Genomic DNA, 21,461 nt, shown 5'->3' on the forward strand with positions numbered 1-21,461 from the left:
CAATACAAGGTTAAACCACCTTGAGAACTGGAGCAACAGCTCCCCAAATGTCAAGAGCTTTTTATCAAAAAGGTCACCAAATAGGCAACTTCTTTTGGAATTCAGAATCTTAAGTCTGGACTTCATCAACTGCTACACACTATTGCAAATGAACTCCACAGACAAGTAATATACTTTGATTGTAGATTAGGTAAGGGGAAAAAAGCTCTTAGATGCAACTGTGGAACAAATACATTATGACAAAAATGCAGCCTAATACAGACTTGAAAGGGAATAAACAAAACTAGGAATCCAATTCTCGCATACAGGCATTCCTGCAAGATTTTACAGTAAGGTCATCAGAGATGAAAATACTATAGAGATTATATAATTCAATCCTATTATTTTGGAGAGCAATTAATTAGGATCTAGAATATTTAAATGAGTTTTTTTAAATCAGTTTGCTAGTGGTAAAAGCTGAGCTAGAACCCAGGTCTTCTACCTCCTAGGCTATTGCTTGTTATGTTAGGCTGTTTCTTTTTTTTTCTGCGATAATATTTATATTTTTTTAATTTTTAAAAATATTTTATTTTTTGGAAAAATTTTCCATGGTTACATGATTCATCTTTTTACTTTCCCCTTCACCCTCATCTTCATCCCTCCCCCATAGGCGATTCGCATTTCCACAGATTTTAACATGTGTCATCAATCAAGACTTATTTCCATATTTTTGATAGTTGCACTAGGGTGGTCCTTTCAAGCCTACATCCCTAATCATGTCCGCATCAACCCATGTGTTCAAGCAGTTGTTTTTCTTCTGTGTTTCCACTTCTGTAGTTCTTCTTCTGAATGTGGGTAGTGTTCTTTTCCATAAATCCCTCAGAATTGTCCTGGGTCATTGCATTGCTGCTAGTACAGAAGTCCATTACATTCGATTTTACCACAGTGTATCAGTCTCTGTGTACAATGTTGTTCTCGCTCTGCTCCTTTCATTCTGCATCAATTCCTGGAGGTCTTTCCAGTTCACATGGAATTCCTCCAGTTCTTTATTCCTTTGAGCAGAATAATATTCCATCACCAGGATATACCACAATTTGTTCAGCCATTTCCCAATTGAAGGGCATACCCTTGTTTTCCAGTTTTTTGCCACCACAAAAAGCACAGCTATAAATATTTTTGTATAAGTCTTTTTATCTATGATCTCTTTGGGGTACAAACCTAGCAATGCTATGGCTGGATCAAAGAGCAGGCCCTCTTTTAGCATCCTTTGAGCATTGTTCCCAATTGCCATCCTGAATGGTTGGATCAGTTCACAATTCCACCAGCAATGCATTAATGTCTCAATTTTGCCACATCTCCTCCAACATTTATTTCTCTCCCCTGCTATCATTTTAGCCAATCTGCTAGGTGTGGGGTGGTACCTCAGAGTTGTTTTGATTTGCATTTCTCTGATTATTAGAGATTTAGAACACTTTCTCATGTGCTTAATGATAGTTTTGATTTCTTTATCTGAAAATTGCCTATTCATGTCCCTTGACCATTTATCAATTGGAGAATGGCTTGATTTTTTATACAATTGATTTAGCTCCTTGTATATTTGAGTAATAAGACCACTGTCAGAGTTTTTTGTTATAAAGATTTTTTCCCAATTTGTTATTTCCCTTCTGATTTTGGTTGCATTGTTTTTGTTTGTATAAAACCTTTTTAACTTAATATAATCAAAATTATTTTTTTTACATTTTGTAATTTTTTTCTAACTCTTGCTTGATTTTCCCTTTCCCAGAGATCTGACAAGATCTGTGTTCTGTGTTCACTTAATTTACTTATAGCTTCCTTCATATATTCAAGTCATTCACCCATTCTAAATTTATCTTGGTGTAGAGTATAAGATGTTGATCTAAACCTAATCTCTCCCATATTGTTTTCCAATTTTCCCAGCAGTTTTTGTCAAATAGTGGATTTTTGTCCCAAAAGTTGGGCACTTTGGGTTTATCATACACTGTATCGCTGATGTCATTTACCCCAAATCTATTCCACTGATCCTCCGTTCTGTCTCTTAACCAGTACCATATTGTTTTGATGACTGCTGCTTTATAGTATAGTTTAATACCTGGTACTGCTAGGCCACCTTCCTTCACTTTTTTTTTTATTATTTCCCTTCATATTTTTGATCTTTTGCTCTTCCAAATGAATTTTGTTATAGTCTTTTCTAATTCAGTAAAAAAAGGTTTTTGGTAGTTTGATAGGTATAGCACTAAAAAGGTAAATTAATTTGGGTAGAATGTTCATTTTTATTATGTTAGCTCGTCCTACCCATGAGCAATCAATGTTTTTCTGATTATTTAGATCTAGTTTTAATTGTTTGAAAAGTGTTTCGTAGTTGTATTCGTATAATTCCTGTGTTTGTTTTGGTAGATAGATAGATTCTCAAGTATTTTATATTTTCTAGGGTGATTTTAAATGGTGTTTCACTTTCTAACTCTTGCTGCTGTGAAGAGTTGGAAATATATAGAAATACTGATGATTTATGTGAATATATTTTATATCCTGCAACTTTGCTAAAGTTGTTGATTATTTCTACTAGCTTTTTAGTTGATTCTCTGGGATTTTTTCAGTAGACCATCATATTGTCTGTGAAGAATTAGTTTTAGTCTCCTCATTGCCTATTTTAATACCTTTAATTTCTTTTTCTTCTCTAACTGCTATTGCTAGTGTTTCTAGTACAATGTTAAATAATAGAGGTGATAATGGGAATCCTTGTTTCATGCCTGACCTTATTGGGAAGGCTTCTAATTTATCCCCATCACATATGATGCTTGTTGATGGTTTTAGATAGATACTGTTTATTATTTTTATTATCTCCACCAAAAGACATTCCCCCAAACAATCAGAATTAACGAATGTAGTAATTATGAATAGTAGTACATGTCACTTTCTATTTTGTATTTTACTATTTAATATAATGATATTTTTTTTGATCCTAAATTGGAATATTTTCTTAGATAAGTAGGAGAGCCTACTTGAGAACTGTTCCTTAATATTCCATTCAGATAAAGCTAACAGAACCAAAAATAGGTCTGGAAATAACTATAATGATGCCCGGAAGTGAGTAGGAAAAATACATTCAAGTCTCCTCTCTTATATGCTAACAGGAAGTTATTTACATAGAATGTCACGGTTTACAAAATTATCTCAATTTATCCTTATAATAACCCTGGGAGGTAGGTATTATTATTTTGATCATATTATAGATGATGAAATTAAAGCAAGCACAGATAGTTCTCATTTTAAGTAAATTCACATGATACAAATTCAACTTAAATTAAGAATTCTTTTTTTTTTTTAATTTTTTTAATTTTTAACCCTTGTACTTTGGTGTATTGTCTCATAGGTAGAAGATTGGTAAGGGTGGGCAATGGGGGTCAAGTGACTTGCCCAGGGTCACACAGCTGGGAAGTGGCTGAGGCCGGGTTTGAACCTAGGACCTTCTGTCTCTAGGCCTGACTCTCACTCCACTGAGCTACCCAGCTGCCCCCAAATTAAGAATTCTGAAAAATTCTCATTAAAAAAAAAACCCCACCAATGTTAGCTTTACTGTACAATTCTGTGCTTTTCCTCCACTTCTGATTGTTGGCTCAGCACTCTTCAGATCTTCCTACCTACACCCTCCCCACAACCTCCTGTCCCCTACTCCCAAATCTTCCAAGGAAAAGTAGAAGAATCCACAATACTAGAGACCACAGCATGTCTGGGATGGTGGAGTAATACGTCAGGAGAGCTGGCTTGAAATCTCTAGTACTAAGAGAGGAAACCTTTGCCCCGCTCAGGCCACCTGTCCACATATCCATTCCATGCATCTTTCTTCTGTCCTTGCTCAAGTACCACGTGTCTATCTCTGGCCTCATGTGATCTATATTTGTCCTCCACCTTCATCACCCACCCCCACCTCCCTCCATGGCTGGTCCTGGCCTTCACATGGTCATATTTTTCTTACTTCTATGTCCCTGCATGGTCTTGTTAGGATAAGAATTTCAATTAACTAATTAACCTAGTTAGAAGTAAGGATTTAGTATAAAGAGGTTTAAATTTTACCTTGGCTCCTTTAAGCAAAGAAGGAAAGAATAATCTGTGGGTACATTAAGAAAATTTTAGGAAAGGAAAGATAGTTGAGGAACTGGTCACTCTCTGGAGCTTCCTTGCTTGGAGGAGGTATCTAGAGCAGTGATGGGCAAATTATGGGGGGGGGCCAGATGCGGCCCCTTGGGGCCCCCTGAAATGTTCTATCTGACCACGGGGCATTATTCCTAATCTGACGAATACAATGAGTAGGATACAATACAATGAAACTTTGAAAGAGCTGCCTTAGAAACAGACAGATGAGCATTTCCTTTCTTTTCTTTTGGCCCCCTCTTTAAAAAGTTTGTCCATCACTGGTCTAGAGACTTGGCTCTAATAAAGCTGTGCTTTTCTTAAGAATTATTTTGGAGAAGTCAAGAAACATCTTTGTCATCTAAAGAAGAGTGGGTGAAGTCAGCACTTTTTTCTGGGTGAGGAAAAAGTCGCCAAAGGGGGCTTCCTTGACAGTGTCAGTTTCATACACCCTGCTATGAGAACAGATCAAACAGACTGTCATTTTGTGATAAGTACATAGAGGCAGCTGATAAAATTTATAGATATTTTAAGAAGAAGTATGTAATTTTAAAATAATCTGTTAGGATAGATTTAGTTAAATTTAATCTTTTGATTGTGGATTTTTAAATTAATATACAAGAACTAAGCTTTGTTAATAATAACTAAAGTAAGAGACCTAGCTATTCAGCCCATTCACAGAGCAAAAGATAAAGAGGGAGGAGCTACAGAACTTATAAAACAATAAAATGACCACACAAACGTGGAGGCTCAGGAGAGATTAAAGGGAATTTTGGGAAATACTAAGGGACTTATGGAGGATGAAGTCCAAGTTTCAAAATCTCCATTTATACACGATAGAATAGATTTAGTATAGGTTCACCCCAGTGAACACAAAGTAGTCTCTTGTGGGACAGTGGGTTTTGAGTTATAGTTAGAAACTTTAGTGGTAGGTTTAATATTTATTCCTATATCCTTTTCCTGTCCCTACTTCTCCTATTAGATATAAGTAATGAACAATGTTGGATTAAGCTGTATTCAGCAAGTTTATCAACCGCTTTCCACTAGAGCAGGGGTTGGCAACATATGGCTCTCAAGCTATATCTGCCTCCACCTCCTGACCAGCCAGTCCGGGCAGAGCCCCAGGATGTGCCCCAGGGGGCCCTTCAGTCCCCACCCCATATTCCAGCACCTTCCACTTCCATCCTCCTCCTTCTGCAGGCGGTTATGGCTCTCACTGCCAAAAAGGTTGCCGACCGTTGTACTAGAGCTTCCTGACAGCATTAGCCAATCAATATCCACTGGCCATAAATATTAATATATCAATGAGATAAAATTTATACATAATATCTCCAAAGGTGAGCACCCTTCTTCCAGCCTCACTTGCTCCCTCTCTTCTCTATGCTGACAGGTAAATTCATATTACATTAAAAATTGCTTTACTTAAAGGTTTGTGAAATGGTCCAAATTATGTAAAGCAAGAAATGTCTAGAGGATAAGTGGCTTGCCTAGGGACACAGAGCTAAGTAAGTATCTAAGGTAGAAACTGAACTCAGATCTTCCCAACTTAAGGCCCAGTACTCTCTCGACTGGGCCACATACTGCCTCTCACTATTAAAAGTTTCATTTGTCCCAGCATCTTCTTTTCTGAAACTCCCTGGAAGATGTTAAACCTTAATGACAGTTATTTCAATTAGATGACAAAAAAATCTTTTTTTCTTAGCTCTCCTCTGAGAAAAGCTACATTTGGCAAATAGATCTAGCACAGTAAAAACAGAAGGGGAAAGAGTATTCATGGAGAGCCAAGGTGCTTAGTGAAAAAATATTATAAACTGGGTTATTCTGCAGAAGGTAATACATATTCTTACCAGATTAATCAGTTGGGTATGAACAATATCTTCTACCAAAACTGCTGTTTCATGAAGTGGCCTTCTAGCATCTCCTAGAGAAAACCTAGAAACAAGCAAATAAACAACTATTAAAACAAAATAAAGACAAAGAAAGTTGGAAATGGAGAGCTTTGGTTTGTTTTCAGGTAGAAAATTTAGAAAGCAGCTAATTAATATAACACTTGAAACAAAGAAATACAATATTTAATAAGCACTTGAGATGTACAAAATATTAGATGGTTTTATTAACTTACACATACTAATGGGTACTGCTCTTTCCTGAAGACATCACCCTGCATAAAACTGAGTAGTTCCAGTTATTTATGGTTTTAGTATTTCTTCAGGAAAGATGCCTAACTACAGTCCAATTCAACAAGCAGCATTCACTAATGTGTAGGGTACTAAGGATGCAAACCCAACATGGAAAAAACTGCTCTTGCTAGAAATCTACTGGGAGACTGGAGAGGAGGCACAATATGTAAATAATTAAGTATATACATGGGTATCTGTAGAGAGAATGACAGTTAAGAATAACAATTAAGACTACACCAGGAATTGAGCCTTAAAGAAATGGGGAAAGCAAAATCAAAGACAAAAGCCTTTGACTCAAGGAAAAAATGCAAACATAAATGGCAAAATAGATAGAGTTTAGGCCTCAGGACCTGCTTTTAACCCATGCTGGTTTGCTGACTCTGGGCAAGTCATCTAAACTCCCAGTGGCCCAGATAACTCAAAGAATAGAAATTATAGAAAAGTTCTCTTGGATACTTGCATGGACTAACTACTCAGAAGTGTCTCTGTTACATAAACTAATAGACTAGAAACTCTTGAGGTCAAAAAGCTTATGTTTCATGAAAATTTGATGGCTTTGCAATCTTTTTCTCTCCTCTCATGTAGTATAGTGGTTTGTACACAGTAAGCATTTAAAAATGTTTGCTTAATGCATGAATAAGAGAATGAATACATGTTGATCAACCTTTGCTATTTAGTCAAAGTATTTGGTAAATTAATAAAGGATGTTGGTACTTTAAATTTTGTTCTCCCATAGTTTTTCCCACATTAATTCTGATAATTTTTTCTCCGCATGTGGAAACCTAGATATTAGCAGGGTGGTTCCTGCAAAACAAAAATAAATACTGTTATTCCAAGTCATACTTGCTTCCTTTTTTTTTCTGTACAAATGTGTAGTCTTTTTAAGCTAGAGTACTTCAACCATTGCTATCCTACCAGTCATTTGAAATGCAAGCCTACTTATCTTCATCTTGAAAATAATATAGCTGAGCTGTTGATTCATTGATTGCCATGTCTCTCTCAGGTGCGTGTCATATATGCTATTATAGTGGACAATCTAAAGCAGGGGTTGGCAACCTTTTTGGCCGTGAGAGCCATAAAAGCCACATTTTTAAAAATGTAATTTCGTGAGAGCTGTACAGTGCTCACAGTGCGCTCCTGTAACAGTGCGTGCTCCTGTAACAGGGCCAGAAAAAAAAATTGACTTTATGGCTTGTGTAAATGGAATTAGCTCGAGCCCATTAATAGTCAAAAATCTACCCATCCTAGGCATAGAAATGATGTAATCCTAACCTCCCTTAGTGGGGAGGGGAGATGAGTTACCCACACGTGACAATAAGTAACAAATCAAGAATAAGGGACTGCCCTTTGGGCAGTCCAAATCAATGTAGAAACTGCCATTTGTCCATTTGAATTAGAGGTGGACCACAGGAAGTGATGAAAGACATGATCTCTTTAAGTAAGTTAGTGAACTTCCTGTGGGGGCAGTTGCCATCTCGAACTGGGAGCAGAAGCATCTCCTGAGACCACAGAACGCTTACGCTCTATATTGTCACGTGGGTAAGTTAGGCTGACTTCCTTGGCCTAGCTGGGCCAATTCTAAACTCTGCCTATCTGGCTGTTGGGCCTTGTGGCTTACAGCTTCATTTATTAAGCTTTATAACCTTCTTCTCTCTACATCCAGGCCTTTGGCCTGGACTAGCCTCTCCCTTTCTCTTTATTCCTACTTTTTACCTATCAGATTGGAAATAAACTCCTCAACCCGATGCTGACTTGGGTCTGATTTAATTACGGAATCAACCTGAATTGTTGATTCCTGGTGGCCACACATTCTAATATCTATAAATACTTAAATTTTCCTTTCTACAGGCTCCTGCAGAAAGAGCCATATCTGGCCCTCAAAAGAGCCGGATATGGCTCAAGAGCCATACCTTGCCAACCCCTGATCTAAAGTATTGTCCAATGGAGTCTTCCTTTTGTAGGCACCTTTCTCTGCTGCTCTTCCCAGTCTGACCATACTCTCTGGCTATTTCTCTTCTATTTCTCCATTACCATCTCAGTCTACTTTCTTGAACTGGCCCACTGCCAAAACTTCTTCAGCTTGTATCCTTGATGCTCTTCCATACATCCCCTAATTTTAGATGCAGAAGGAAGAGTTGTGATTTTGGTGGCAGTGGTTGATGGCAAATAAATGAAACCAGAGAAGGAGAACTGCTATCACCTTTAATCCTTAGATCCTCATCCTCAGTTTGGGGGGAGAGGAAGGAACCATATCAAGTCAATCTAGTTGCCAAATGTCTGAATGACCACTTCTATTAGCCTAACACCCTAATACTGATTTCTCACTTTTTGAGAGGATAACAGAAGGCAAAAACTTGAGACCATTTGCAAGGAAAGAAAGAATTCTTTCCTTTCTTGCTAGCTTGTATTAAGAAATGGGATCCCATGTGACATTAAATTCATGGGTTTGTGTTCCAAAAGCCTATAAGAACTTAGGACTAACCGATTCAGCATTTTTGTGAAGGAAACTGCTATAGCAAACTGTGGGTTTAAATTAGAGTTGCCTGTATGTGTATGTCTGCTAAAACAAACAATACAAATTAGAAGATGACTATTAAATAAATACCCATTAATAAAAGAAATAAGCTTTTAAGGGAATTTATATTATTAAAAATTATATACAAAAATAATACCAGAAAGAAGGCGTGTTTAATGGATACTTCCTTTGTACCAAACCAAAATATCTTATGTAATAAACAAAATTTGATCTTTAAAAAACAAAACTGATATGCACATTTTTTAAATTCTCAGAGTTTGACTACATTTTAATATGATTGTTTTAAATTTTAGACTAAATATAAATGCCATAATCAAGCAACTTTGTGAAATGTGTTCCAATTCTTCCATTCATTCCTAAACCCCTGGGAGCAGGTTAGTCTCAGGGACAAAGGGTATAGCAGGAACAGGATCAGATCTTACTCACATACAAAATACTCACGCAAAGTCTAATCTAAAGTTTATTAACATCTGGAAAAATAAAATTCCTCATCCTAAAATTCAAGCCCTACTCAGGCTGCTGCCACCTTACCTTAGCAAGTAGATATAAAGAATAAATTACTATGTGACAGAAATGAAATTGTGAAAAGTTCAGATATAAGTCAGCAACACATTTTTTATCCTAAAAAATGAACATAACATAGACAGGGAGAGTAAAAGAAAGGATTTGTTGCATAGGCTGTATTTACCAAAGGAGATTTATTTGAAATCATTTAAATAAAGCACTTAGTACCAGCCATCTCTAGAAATGATTTTGCTACACAGAACATGTCTACAACACATGAAGTTTGCTTTATGCAGTGTATTTTGCAAAAGTTGCATGCAAATCAAGGTTTTACAAATCAAATCCTGCTTGCAAAATGAAACCAAAATTCTCCATTGAAATGTTACTCCAATATTCATTGTGGTGTGGAGATGACATAATTCTTGAAGGCTATGCTATAACAGAGAACAAGTTGTAGCAGTTAGCACAAAGTCAGAAAAGCTCCATACCAGTCCACTTGTTTTTCATTGATCAAACTAAGCTTGAGGAAGTTCAACATTAGAGAAATGGGCATCAGGTGATGGCACTTTGTTGACCACAGAAATTTATGAAGATAATTCTATTAATCTACAAAGAAATTACACTTTGCTCTGATGGATTATGCACCAAACAAAACAAAACAAAAAGAATCATGAATATTTTTAAGTCAGGACAAAGAATTTAGGTCAGAAAAAGGTGTGGGAGATCATTACCTTAATTTCATAGATAAGAAAACTGAAAGTCAAGAGATGACTTGTCAAGGGTCACTCAGTATCAATAAGCTAAATTTGAACAAATTCCTCCCTCAAATACTGTACTCATCTACCACACCATGTCATAGCAGCTTTTTTGTCTTATATATGGTCTTTTTGACTCATGAATGTGGGAAGTTATATCACTTATAATTCTGTAAACTCTAGAATTGGTTTCTACTAGACTGCAATCTTTTTTGGCCTCCTCTTCAACTCAGTGGAAAGTGGCTCCTCCCTCAAAATTTTGTAGAGTATTTTGTCCTCACCAGTCCCTGCCTTATGTCACATTTAGCTGTATACATTTCATATTTAACTTGAAAGTTGTGTGAAAGTAAAGTTTTTCCATTTTTATCTTTTTTATCCTTATTACTTAGCATTGTTTAGATATTTAATAAAGATTTGTTGAGTTGAATTGCCCTTTCTTTATTCCTCTTCCCTTAGGGATTCTTGTAAGGAATGAAATTATTCTATCTATAGAAAGAACATAGAACTGACTAAAGATGGAAAAAAAGTTTCCATAAAGCTTGCAGTTGTTTTGAGGATTTGATGCAGATGAAAATGGCAAGACAGCAGTTCACTATCATTTGTTATGATGCATAATCAGGAAGAAGTAATCAGGTGAACCTGGAATATCTCATCAGAACTGATAAAGAATATTTGGAAATGAACATCTTTTAATTATGAAATTGTCATCTTAAGATCTGCCATCAAAACTAATGAACTATTCTTTTTGGCTAATTCTTGCTCAAATGTCAATCCTAAAGTAAAAAATGCCTGTGTTTTGCTTCTTACATACAATAGCTATATGACCATAAGTAATCAATTATTCAATCAACAAGTATTATGCTAAGTATCTATTATGTGCCAGGCACTATGCCAGGTACTGAAAAATTAAATAGTTTTTGCCCTCCAAGAGCTATAATCTATAAGGGAAGACAAGTTATGTCTATATAAGTATATATAACACGAATACAAGGTAATTGGGTGGGTGGGAAGGTTGACATTGGTAGCTAAAAGAATCAGAAAATACTTGATATAAAGGTGGGGCTTGTAGATAGAAATGGAATGAACATTGATTAGGTGCTTCTGGTGTTCCAAGGATTGTACTAAAAACTCTACAAATATTATCTCATTTTAGTCTCACAATAACTCTGAAGATAAATGCAATTATTATCCTTACTTTATAGTTAACAAAACTGAGGTAGACAGAGGTTACTGACTTGCTCAGCATCACATAGTTAATAAGTAAGTATAGGAGGCCAGATTTAAAAATCCTAAATCCTGGCTTAACCTCCCTTCCTTCTTAATAAACTCCAAAGGATTTCCTATTGCCTCTAGGGAAAAAACCAGAAATGGTAGAACTTGCATTTTAGAAAAATTACTTTGATGACTGAATGAAAAATGGAATGAAGAGACTCAAGGCAGGAAGACCTACCAGCCAGCTACTTCAAAAGTTCAGACATGAAGTGATGAGACCCATACTAGAGTGATCCCAATATTAGAGATGGGAGCATTTTCAAGAGATATTACAGAAATGAAGAGACTAAACTATCACTCTTTGTAGATGTTATGATGATCTACTTAAAGAATCATAGAGAATCAGCCAAAAAGCTGGTAGAAATAATCAACAACTTTATCAAAGTTGCAGGATAGAAAATAAACCCATGTAAATCATTAACATTTCTATATATTTCCAACATAACTCAGCAGCAAGAGTTAGAAAGGGAAACTCCATTTAAAAATCACTCGAGACAATAAAAAATATTTGGGAATTGATTTGCCAAAACAAACTCAGGAATTATATGAACACACCTACAAAACACTTTTCACACAAATAAAACTAGATATAAACAATTATACAAAAAACATTAATTGCTCATGGGTAGGATGAGCTAATATAATAAAAATGACAACCCTACCCAAATTAATTAATTTACTTATTCGGTGCCATACCTATCAAACTATCAAAAAACTTTTTTTTAATAGAATTAGAAAAAAGAATAACAAATTTCATTTGGAAGAACAAAAGATCAAGAATATCAAGGGAACTGATGAAAAAATGTGAAGGATGGAGGTCTAGCAGTACCAGATCTTAAACTGTACTATAAAGCCAAGATCATCAAAACAATATGGTACTGGCTAAGAGACAGAAGGGTGGATCAATAGAATAGACTAGGAATAAATGACCTTAGCAAGCTAGTGTAAACCCAAAGATCCCAGCTTCTGGTACAAGAACCCACTATTGGAAAAAAACTGGGGAAAATTGGAAAACAGTATGGGAGAAATTAGGTTTAGATCAACATCTCACACCCTATATACCAAGATAAATTCAAAATGGGTAAATGACTTAAATATAAAGAATGAAATCATAAATAAATTAGGTGAGCATAGAATAGTATACCTGTCAGATCTATGGGAAAGGAAGGAATTTAAGAGGAAGCAGGAGATAGAGAATGTTGCAAAATTTAAAATGAATAATTTTGATTACATGAAATTAAAAGGTTTTTGTACAAACAAAACCAATGCAACCAAAATTAGAAGGAAAGCAACAAACTGGGAGAATATTTTTACAATAAAATTCTCTGACAAAGGTTTAATTTCCCAAATATATAAGGAACTGAGTCATATTTACAAAAAATCAAGCCATTCCCCAATGGACAAATGGTCAAGGGACATGAATAGTGAGTTTTCACATGATGAAATCAAAACTATCAAAAAGCACATAAAAAAGTGTTCTAAATCCCTCCTGATTAAAGAAATGCAAATTAAAACAACTCTGAGGTACCACCTTACACATATCAGACTGGCCAATATGGCAGCACAGGAAAGTGATAAATGTTGGAAGGGATGTAACAAAATTGGGACATTAATACACAGCTGGTGGAGTTATGAATTGATTCTACCATTTTGGAGGCCAATTTGGAATTATGTGTAAAGGGCTCTAAAAGATTGCCTACCCTTTGACCCAGTCATACCACTGCTGGGTTTGTACGCCCAAAGAGATAATAAGGAAAAAGACTTGTACAAAATTGTTTATCATAGAGCTCTTTGTGTTGGCAAAAAAATTGGAAAATGAGGGGGTGTCCATCAATTGGGGAATGACTAAACAAATTGTGGTATCTGATGGTGATGGAATACTATTGTTCCGAAAGGAGTAAAGAACTAAAGGAATTCCATGTGAACTGGAACAATCTCCAGGAATTGATGCAGAGTGAAAGGAGCAGGACCAGGAGAACATTATACACAGAGATGGATACATTACAGCACAATCAAATGTAACAGACTTTTCTACTAGCAATATCTACTATACAATGATCCAAGACAATTCTGAGGGGCTTATGAAAAAGAACACTATCCACATCTAGAGAAAGAACTGTGGGAGTAGAAATGCAGAAGAAAAACAACTGCTTGATCACATGGGTCAATGGGGATATGACTGGGGATATAGACTCTATGAGATCACCCTAATGCAAATATTTATAATATGGAAAAAGGTTTTGAACAATGGTACATGTAAAAGCCAGTGGAACTGCTCATCAGTTCAGGGAAAGGGGAGATAGGAGGGGAGGGAAATAACATGAATCATGTAACCATGCAAAAAAAATTTACAAATTAATTAATTAATAAATGAATTATAAGAAAGATATTAAAAAGGTAAAATTAAAAGGCTTCAGCAACAGAAAGATAAGAAGGGTAAAAGGCAGTAAAGAGCTGAGGATGATACATAGATTACAAACCTAAGGGTGTGGGGGATAGTGTTGCCCACTACAAAATAGGGAAGATAGGGAGGAGAAAGTGTTTACAAGGAAAGATAATGAGTTCTGTTTCAAATATGTTGTGTTTAATAGTTTTACCAGAATCCAGCTTGAGATATTTAAAAGGCTGTTGGGGATTCAAGGCTGAAAGTCAACAGAGAAGTAACAGGTAAGATAAGTAGATTTAAGAATCATCAGCATCAAGATGGTAATTAAATCCATGGAAACTGATGAGATTACCAAGTGAAGTAGAATAAAGAGAGAAGAGCAGATGGCTGGAGGGTGAAATCTGGAGGAGAAGCTGACTGTTAAGTAGGAGAAAAGAGAAGACAGTACACTGTACTCCAATAACCTGTTTTTAAAATGCAAAAGTTCTGATTAAGGAAAATAAGGAAAGATGTGATTTATGTTTTAATCAAAGGGATCCCAAGGGAAAGAAATAAAGGAAGACTGCTTGGTCTTTTTTGCAGCAGGCAGGATCAACAACCAGTTCCACCCCAGACCTCAAGAAGACAAGTCCCCCCAAAAAATCTTACCCATGGGTTATCCAGGAACCAAACAGAAACTAAGGACAAAGAAACATTTCTTTAGTGCCATGTGTGTCTTTTTAGATGCTTTAGTAGATTTCAACATTTCAGTACTTACTGCTGGCTTCAACTCTAATGTGGTTAAATTATTCTGGATACTGTGGTTAAATAATTGGTGTGGTCTCAGTTACTTTTTTTTTTATTAGTTCTGGCTTTTCAGTCTTTTTCCTACCTCAGGTAATTGACATTACTTTGGAATGGACAGTATGTGACTATCACTTGGTGTAAGGCCCTGGATGACTTTTCCTTCTAAAAGAAATAGCTTTTCTTTTTCCTCTACCCACATATTTAACTGGATATTTATATGGTAACTATCACTACAGTTCCAAGGTATTTCTCATAATTATAATTAGAGTGAATACCAGGCTTGCGGCCTAATGTGCACTCTAGTCATCCACACTGGCACTAGACAGCACATGCAAATACAGACATCATACTGTTTATGTCATCATGATCCAATATTTGACCAGCCCAAATTACCCACTGTGTTTAGGGAGGGGAAAAAATGGAGAAGTTTGGTTATGTTTGGCTGCTTAGAGCAATGAGACAGTCATAAACACATGTAAATTATCACTACTCTTGAATTTATACTCCTTCCAACCACATACAACCATATGATTTTACCTGCTTTGTGCAAAAAGGAAACACTGACCTCATTTAATGAATATATATGACTGATAAGGTTGATATAAAACAAGTTAAGAAGAGATCACCACAGATATCATGAGGTTAGAAAATTCCAACTTGTTTGGAATACAAGAGATACAATATCCCCTCAAATGTGGTTTGTTAATACCCGATTCATTCTCCCCCATCCTTTAAAACACCATAACAAAAATAAACATTATTAACAATTTTTTTGTTTAGAATTCTATTTTAGAAACTTAATAAAAAATTTATGGGAGCTAAATTATCTAACAATGAATTTTTTAGTCCAGTAGGCATTTTGTTTTAAAATTACAATAAAAAAAGATTTTGTTTTGACAGTTTTGAAGGATTTTCACAATACATCCCAAGAGTTAAGTGGACATATACCAGGATATAATTTAACTAAGGGTATAAATTAATAATGACTATAATAATACTTTATACATATATTTGCAAAACATTTCACATACACTGTCTCCTCAAGATATCCTGCTTTGTCAAAAAGATAAGATATTATTCTAATTTCAAAGATGAAGAAACTAATATTTAAAGAGGATAAGTGACTAACCCATGGTCAAATAGATAATAAGTACTAGAGACAAAATTAGAAGGTAAGTCTTGATTTCAGCTCTAGGGCTCTATCCACTACACAAGGATGTTTCCCATAGAATTTTAAAGCATCATTCTAATTCATCAAAAAGTAATATAGCAAAAACCAAAACAGAACAAAGTCCTACAAATAACTGACTTATCTATAATGTTAATTCTTGGGTTTTCTTAATAATTATTATTATTATCAACAAAACATGGAAACTGCATATGAATAATAAATTATTAATAAATTAACAGATGTCAAGATTAGTTACAACAGCTGGAGTAATTAGTTTTACCACCTCCATACCTGTCTTTTAGGGTTAGATTATTTAATTTCTAATTAATTTGAATCTATGCTTCTCTGATCCTTTATTAAATGTGAATTTATTGCTCTGAATTAATTCAGACTATTAATAAAACATGGAAACTATATATGAAAAATGGCAGAGTATTAAGACACTGTGAGGTTAGGAAAGGGGAAACTCACAGAAAGCTATTTTCATATAATAAAATTGTTCCACATCTCACCCTGAAAAAGGGCAAATGAAGAGGTGAAGCAAATTTTTACTAATCTGTGAGGTATTTAGGAAGAACACATAGCACAAATATTGCAGAGTAGATAATCTAATCATTGATTAGTGTGGTTGCAGTAATAGCTATAGGAGATTCAGCTCTTGCAAGCTGATCATTATTAGGGGTGAAATGTAATTAGTGAGAATGGGAGGTAAGAGTGGACCTCCAAAATCTTTATGTAACACCTGACACAATAAAGGCAGGGATAGCAATCATGATCTTAGATTAAGCAAAAGCAAAATTAAACGTAATTAAGAACAGAAATACTACATCTTATTAAAAGGAGCCATAGAAAATCAAGTAATATCAATACTAAACAAATATTGACCAAATGGCACAACATCCAAATTCTTAAAGGAAACATTAAGTTAATTACAGAAGTAAGTAGACAATAAAACAACTTTCCACTTTCAAAGCTAAATAAATCTAGCTATGTGATAAATAGGAAAAAAGTAAAGGAGATGAAGAGAATTTTAGAAAAGTTAGATATGATAGACCTTTGGAAAAAACTAAATGGGAATAGAAAGGAATATACCTTTTCTCAGTTGTATATGGTACTTTCATAAAAAGTGACCATGCATTAGGGAATAAAACCTTCACAACCAAATGCATAAATACTAAATACACCCTTTTCAGACTATACAGCAAAAAAATTGCATTTAATAAAGGATCATAGAAGTATAGGTTAAAAAATAATTAGAAACTAAATAATGTAACACTAAAAGGCAGATATGGAGGTGGCAAAATTAATTACTCCAGCTATTTTAACTAATCTTGAAATTTGTGGCTCAGTAAGACCAAAAATTACAGGTGATTTAACTGCAGAATCCAGTGCTATAATAACAAAAGGAACAACAACACATTCTCTTAAAGCCATCCAATCATCTTTTTAGAAGGGGAGGGGGAAAGGGAAGGGTAGATGTTCTTTATATGAACCACAGAGAAATAACATATGAATAAGAGAACAATAAGATCAACATTCCAGCTGCCCTGAAGATGTTTTCAGTGAACATATGGAAGACAAGCTTCACAATCTGGACCCAAACTTTCTTTCCAACATCTCCTGTTCTAAACTTTATGGTATAGTCAAATCACCCACTTAATGAGCCTGACACACAGTGATCCAGCTCTAATTTCCTTATCTTTTGCTACATGACTCCCCAATGTTGCTCAATTGTGATTTAAAGAATTCTTAGCTTACTTTGACTTCTCCTAAGCAGCACCCTTTACATTAGGCCTTTCATGAGAGCCACCCCACCTCCCATAATTGTTGGTTCTCTTCCCCACAAATGACAATGTATTTATTTTGCATCTATATTATATCATACTCCTTAACTCTGAATTCAGAATCTGTGCTTTCTTGGTTACAAAGAGTTGGTCCTTACATGTGCTATTTCTCTTCTTAACAGCATGAATTTTTCTCTAGACTAAGATAATTACCTTCTGTGCTAGTCAGTCCTGTCTTCATTTGGATATTTATCTGCTCAAGTCTCATGAATGCTCTAAGACCTTGCTTATTTTCCATGAATCATGGCTACAACTCTATTGTTTTCAATGTTTCAGTAGTTAATTTGACACCCTTCTCTAATGAATATTAGTAACTTTGCTCTATTTAGAAGACAGGTAATGTACATATAATCTGAAACACTTGCCAAAAAGACTTCCAAACATATTTCTGCATTTTAAAGGAAAGTAAATCAAAGATTATATAAAATGTGACAAATGTGGTAACAGACTTGTAGAACAGAAATTACATTTTTCAAGTGGGAATTTCAATAAGAATAAAATTTTTTTCCACTGACTTCCATTAAGAAATAGGAGATGAGGGGGCAACTGGGTAGCTCAGTGGATTGAGAGCCAGGCCTAGAGACAGGAGGTCTTAGGTTCAAACCCGGCCTCAGACACTTCCCAGCTGTGTGACCCTGGGCAAGTCACTTGACCCCCTTTGCCCACTCTTACCACTCTTCCACCAAGGAGCCAATGTGCAGAAGTTAAGGGTTTAAAAAAAAAAAGAAATAGGAGATGAATACCAATGGACAATAAACAGCCAAGGTTGAAAATGAATTTTTGGGAAAACAGTTTTTAGATTGCTAATAAGATAACACATATTATAAGCAGTATATGATGCAAGGTCTAATAACTATAGTAATTTCACAATGTATTTTTCCTCACAACCTTGCATTTGTTTCACCAATTCTTAGGTACCTCCCCCTCCACTATCAAATAACCTCTCTGGACCATAAAAACTTTACTCAAGATTAGGAAACCCCATGACTGTCTCCTCCCTCTGTTGTTATGTTATAACTCTTTTTAACCTAAGTACAAGAGATAATCTACAAAGATCAAACTTGGCAAATTTTTTAAATAGCTTCATGGGTAGAGGTCTAATATCTAAAATTTATAGAAATAATGTAATTATATCTTATATTAATATGATAATATAACATAAATACAAATTACATAATGTAATTTTATGGTGACAAAGAACTGGAAACTGAAAGAATGTCCATCAATTGGGAAATAGCTGAACAAGTTGTACTATGTGATTATAATGTTGTACTAAATTATAATATTGTACCATAAGAAAATGCATGTACGTTGAAAAATGTACATGAAGTAATGCAACGTGAAGTGAGCAGAACCATGAGAATGTTATACACAATAACAACAATAATGTATGATGATCAACTATGAATGACTCAATTATTTTCAACAAGGCAAGAATCCAGGCCAATTCCAAGGGATTCATGAAGAAAAAAAAGGATATTAGCTGCCACAGAAAGAATGAACAAACCATACAAAATATAAAATGCATAGATTAACAAAAGAGGAAATAGAATACTTAAATAACCCCATCTCAAAAAAAGAAATTGAATAAATCATCAAGGAATCTCCAAGAAAATATCCACAGGGCCTGATGGATTCACAACTGAATTCTATCAAACATTTAAAGAAAAACTAATCCCAATACTACACAAATTATTCAACAGAATAAGCAAAGGAATCTTACCAAATTCATTTTATGACACAAATATGGTACTGATTCCCAAACCAGGAAGATAAAAAACAGAGAAAGAAAAATACAGACCAATCTCCACAATGAACATAGATCAAACATCTTAAATAAAATATTAGCAAAAAGCAAGTCACAAGGATTATTCACTATGAACAGGTGGAATTTATACCAAGGATGCAAGGTTGGTTTAACATTAGGAGAACCATGTAAATAACTGATTATATCAATAACCAAACTAACAAAAATCACATGATTATCTCAATAGATGGAGAAAAAGCCTTTGACAAAATACAACACCCATTCCTATTAAAAACATTAGAAAGTATAGCACTAGAAGGGCGTTTCATCAAAATAACAAACAGTATTCATTTAAAACCATCAGAAAGATTTTCCAGGTTAAGATGGAGGCAGAGTAAGAAGTAGCTCTTAACCTCTCCTGACCAAAACACACAAAACTCAAGGGGACATAAAAACAAGTCCAGATGAACGGAGGAACCCCACAACAGGGCACAGCGTGGAAGGTACGTGGAATCGAGGCATTTCCATACTATAAAGGAGTGAAACAGCTCTCACTAAATTGTGGGCTGAGCAACCACCCCACCCCCATGCCCTCCACACACAACACCTATAGCGCCGAAGCCAGCTAAAAAGAAATAGAGCAAGTTTGGGGCACCCATCGAGTCATTGGCAGCTCCAGGTCCTGTTCCTGAGAGCAGCAAAATTTAGGACCCCAAAGAGATAAAAAAAACCACACAAACCTGAGCACGGGAGCAGAACGCAGACTCAGAGCACAGACGCGGGCGTAGGTGTGGGTGGAGGCAGACACAGCAACAAGCTAAAGCTCTGAAACCCTGAGTGGGGAACCAGTGCAGACGGGTATATGACTGTGGAAGCAGCGCCCTGAGACTTGTAAAGAAACCTCCGGTAGAGGATCAAGCAAGGGGGTCCACCACGGGGCTTGACCTTGGAAAAAACCAGAACTCAGACCTCAGGAGCCAAAAGACCGCGGACAACCCGGAGAGCGAGGTTAAACCTGAGAAACTGCTGGGCTAACGATGACTACCCAGTCTCAGGAAGTTCAGAAGAGAAAGATTAAGAACAAGAAAAAGAAGTCTTTAACACTCGACAACTTTTACACAGAGAAAATCCAGACAACCGAGCAAACAGAGGAGGAGAACAAACAAGCATCCGGACCCTCCTCAAATAAGGAAAACTCCTCACAAGCTATGGAAGAGTTCAAAACTGAGATTTTTTGAGGAAAATGGAAGAGCTCTGGCAAGAAAATAACAGTTTAAAAGGTAGAATCTTGCAATTGGAAAGTGAGGCTCAGAAACCAAATGAACTGATAAGCAAATTGAACATCAGAAATGACCAGATTGAAAAGGAATACCAGAAGATTATGGCTGAAAACCAGAAGATTAGAGCCGAAAACCAATCCGTAAAGGCTAGAATTGAGCAATTAGAAGCTAACGATCTCTCAAGACAACAAGAACAAATAAAACAAAGTCAAAAGACTGAAAAAATAGAAGGAAACATGAAATATCTCAATGAGAGAGTGACAGACCAAGAAAACTGGTCTAGAAGAGACAATTTGAGAATAATTGGTCTTCCAGAAAAACCAGAAATTAATAGAAACCTCGACTCCATACTAACACAAATAATTCAGCAAAATTGCCCTGAAGTACTACAACAAGAGGGCAATATAGACATCAAAAGGATTCATAGAACACCCACTACATTCTATCCAGAGAAAAAAATGGTTAGAAATATTATTGCCAAATTCAAAAGCTTTCAAGCAAAAGAAAAAATCTTACAAGAAGCCAGAAAGAGACAATTCAAATATCAAGGAGCACCAATCAGGATCACACAGGATCTGGCAGCCTCCACGCTAAAAGATCGCAAGGCTTGGAATACAATATTCAGAAAGGCAAGAGAGCTGGGCCTGCAACCACGGATCAACTACCCATCAAAATTGACTATATATTTCCAGGGGAAAGTATGGGCATTCAACAAAATTGAAGAATTCCAGATATTTGCACAGAAAAGACCAGGGCTAAATGGAAAGTTTGATATCCAACCACAAAAATCAAGAGAAACATGAAAAGGTAAATAAGATAGAGAGGGGAAAGAAAGAAAGCTTATAATTTTTAAATTTGCCTTTTTAAGGGCC

General features: G+C 35.5%; 1 protein-coding gene across 1 annotated transcript in view; it reads right to left on the minus strand.

Moving 5' to 3' along the window:
• SUPT3H (SPT3 homolog, SAGA and STAGA complex component) overlaps positions 1–21,461 on the minus strand; it is a 633,656-nt gene that overhangs the window by 279,874 nt on the left and 332,321 nt on the right. The window contains exon 3 of the mRNA XM_044675330.1: positions 5,976–6,060. Coding sequence (XP_044531265.1) covers positions 5,976–6,060 — 85 coding nt within the window. The remainder of the gene's footprint in view (positions 1–5,975; positions 6,061–21,461) is intronic.

The sequence above is a fragment of the Gracilinanus agilis genome, chromosome 4, assembly GCF_016433145.1.
Source record: "Gracilinanus agilis isolate LMUSP501 chromosome 4, AgileGrace, whole genome shotgun sequence".
In the NCBI taxonomy this organism is placed as follows: domain Eukaryota; kingdom Metazoa; phylum Chordata; class Mammalia; order Didelphimorphia; family Didelphidae; genus Gracilinanus; species Gracilinanus agilis.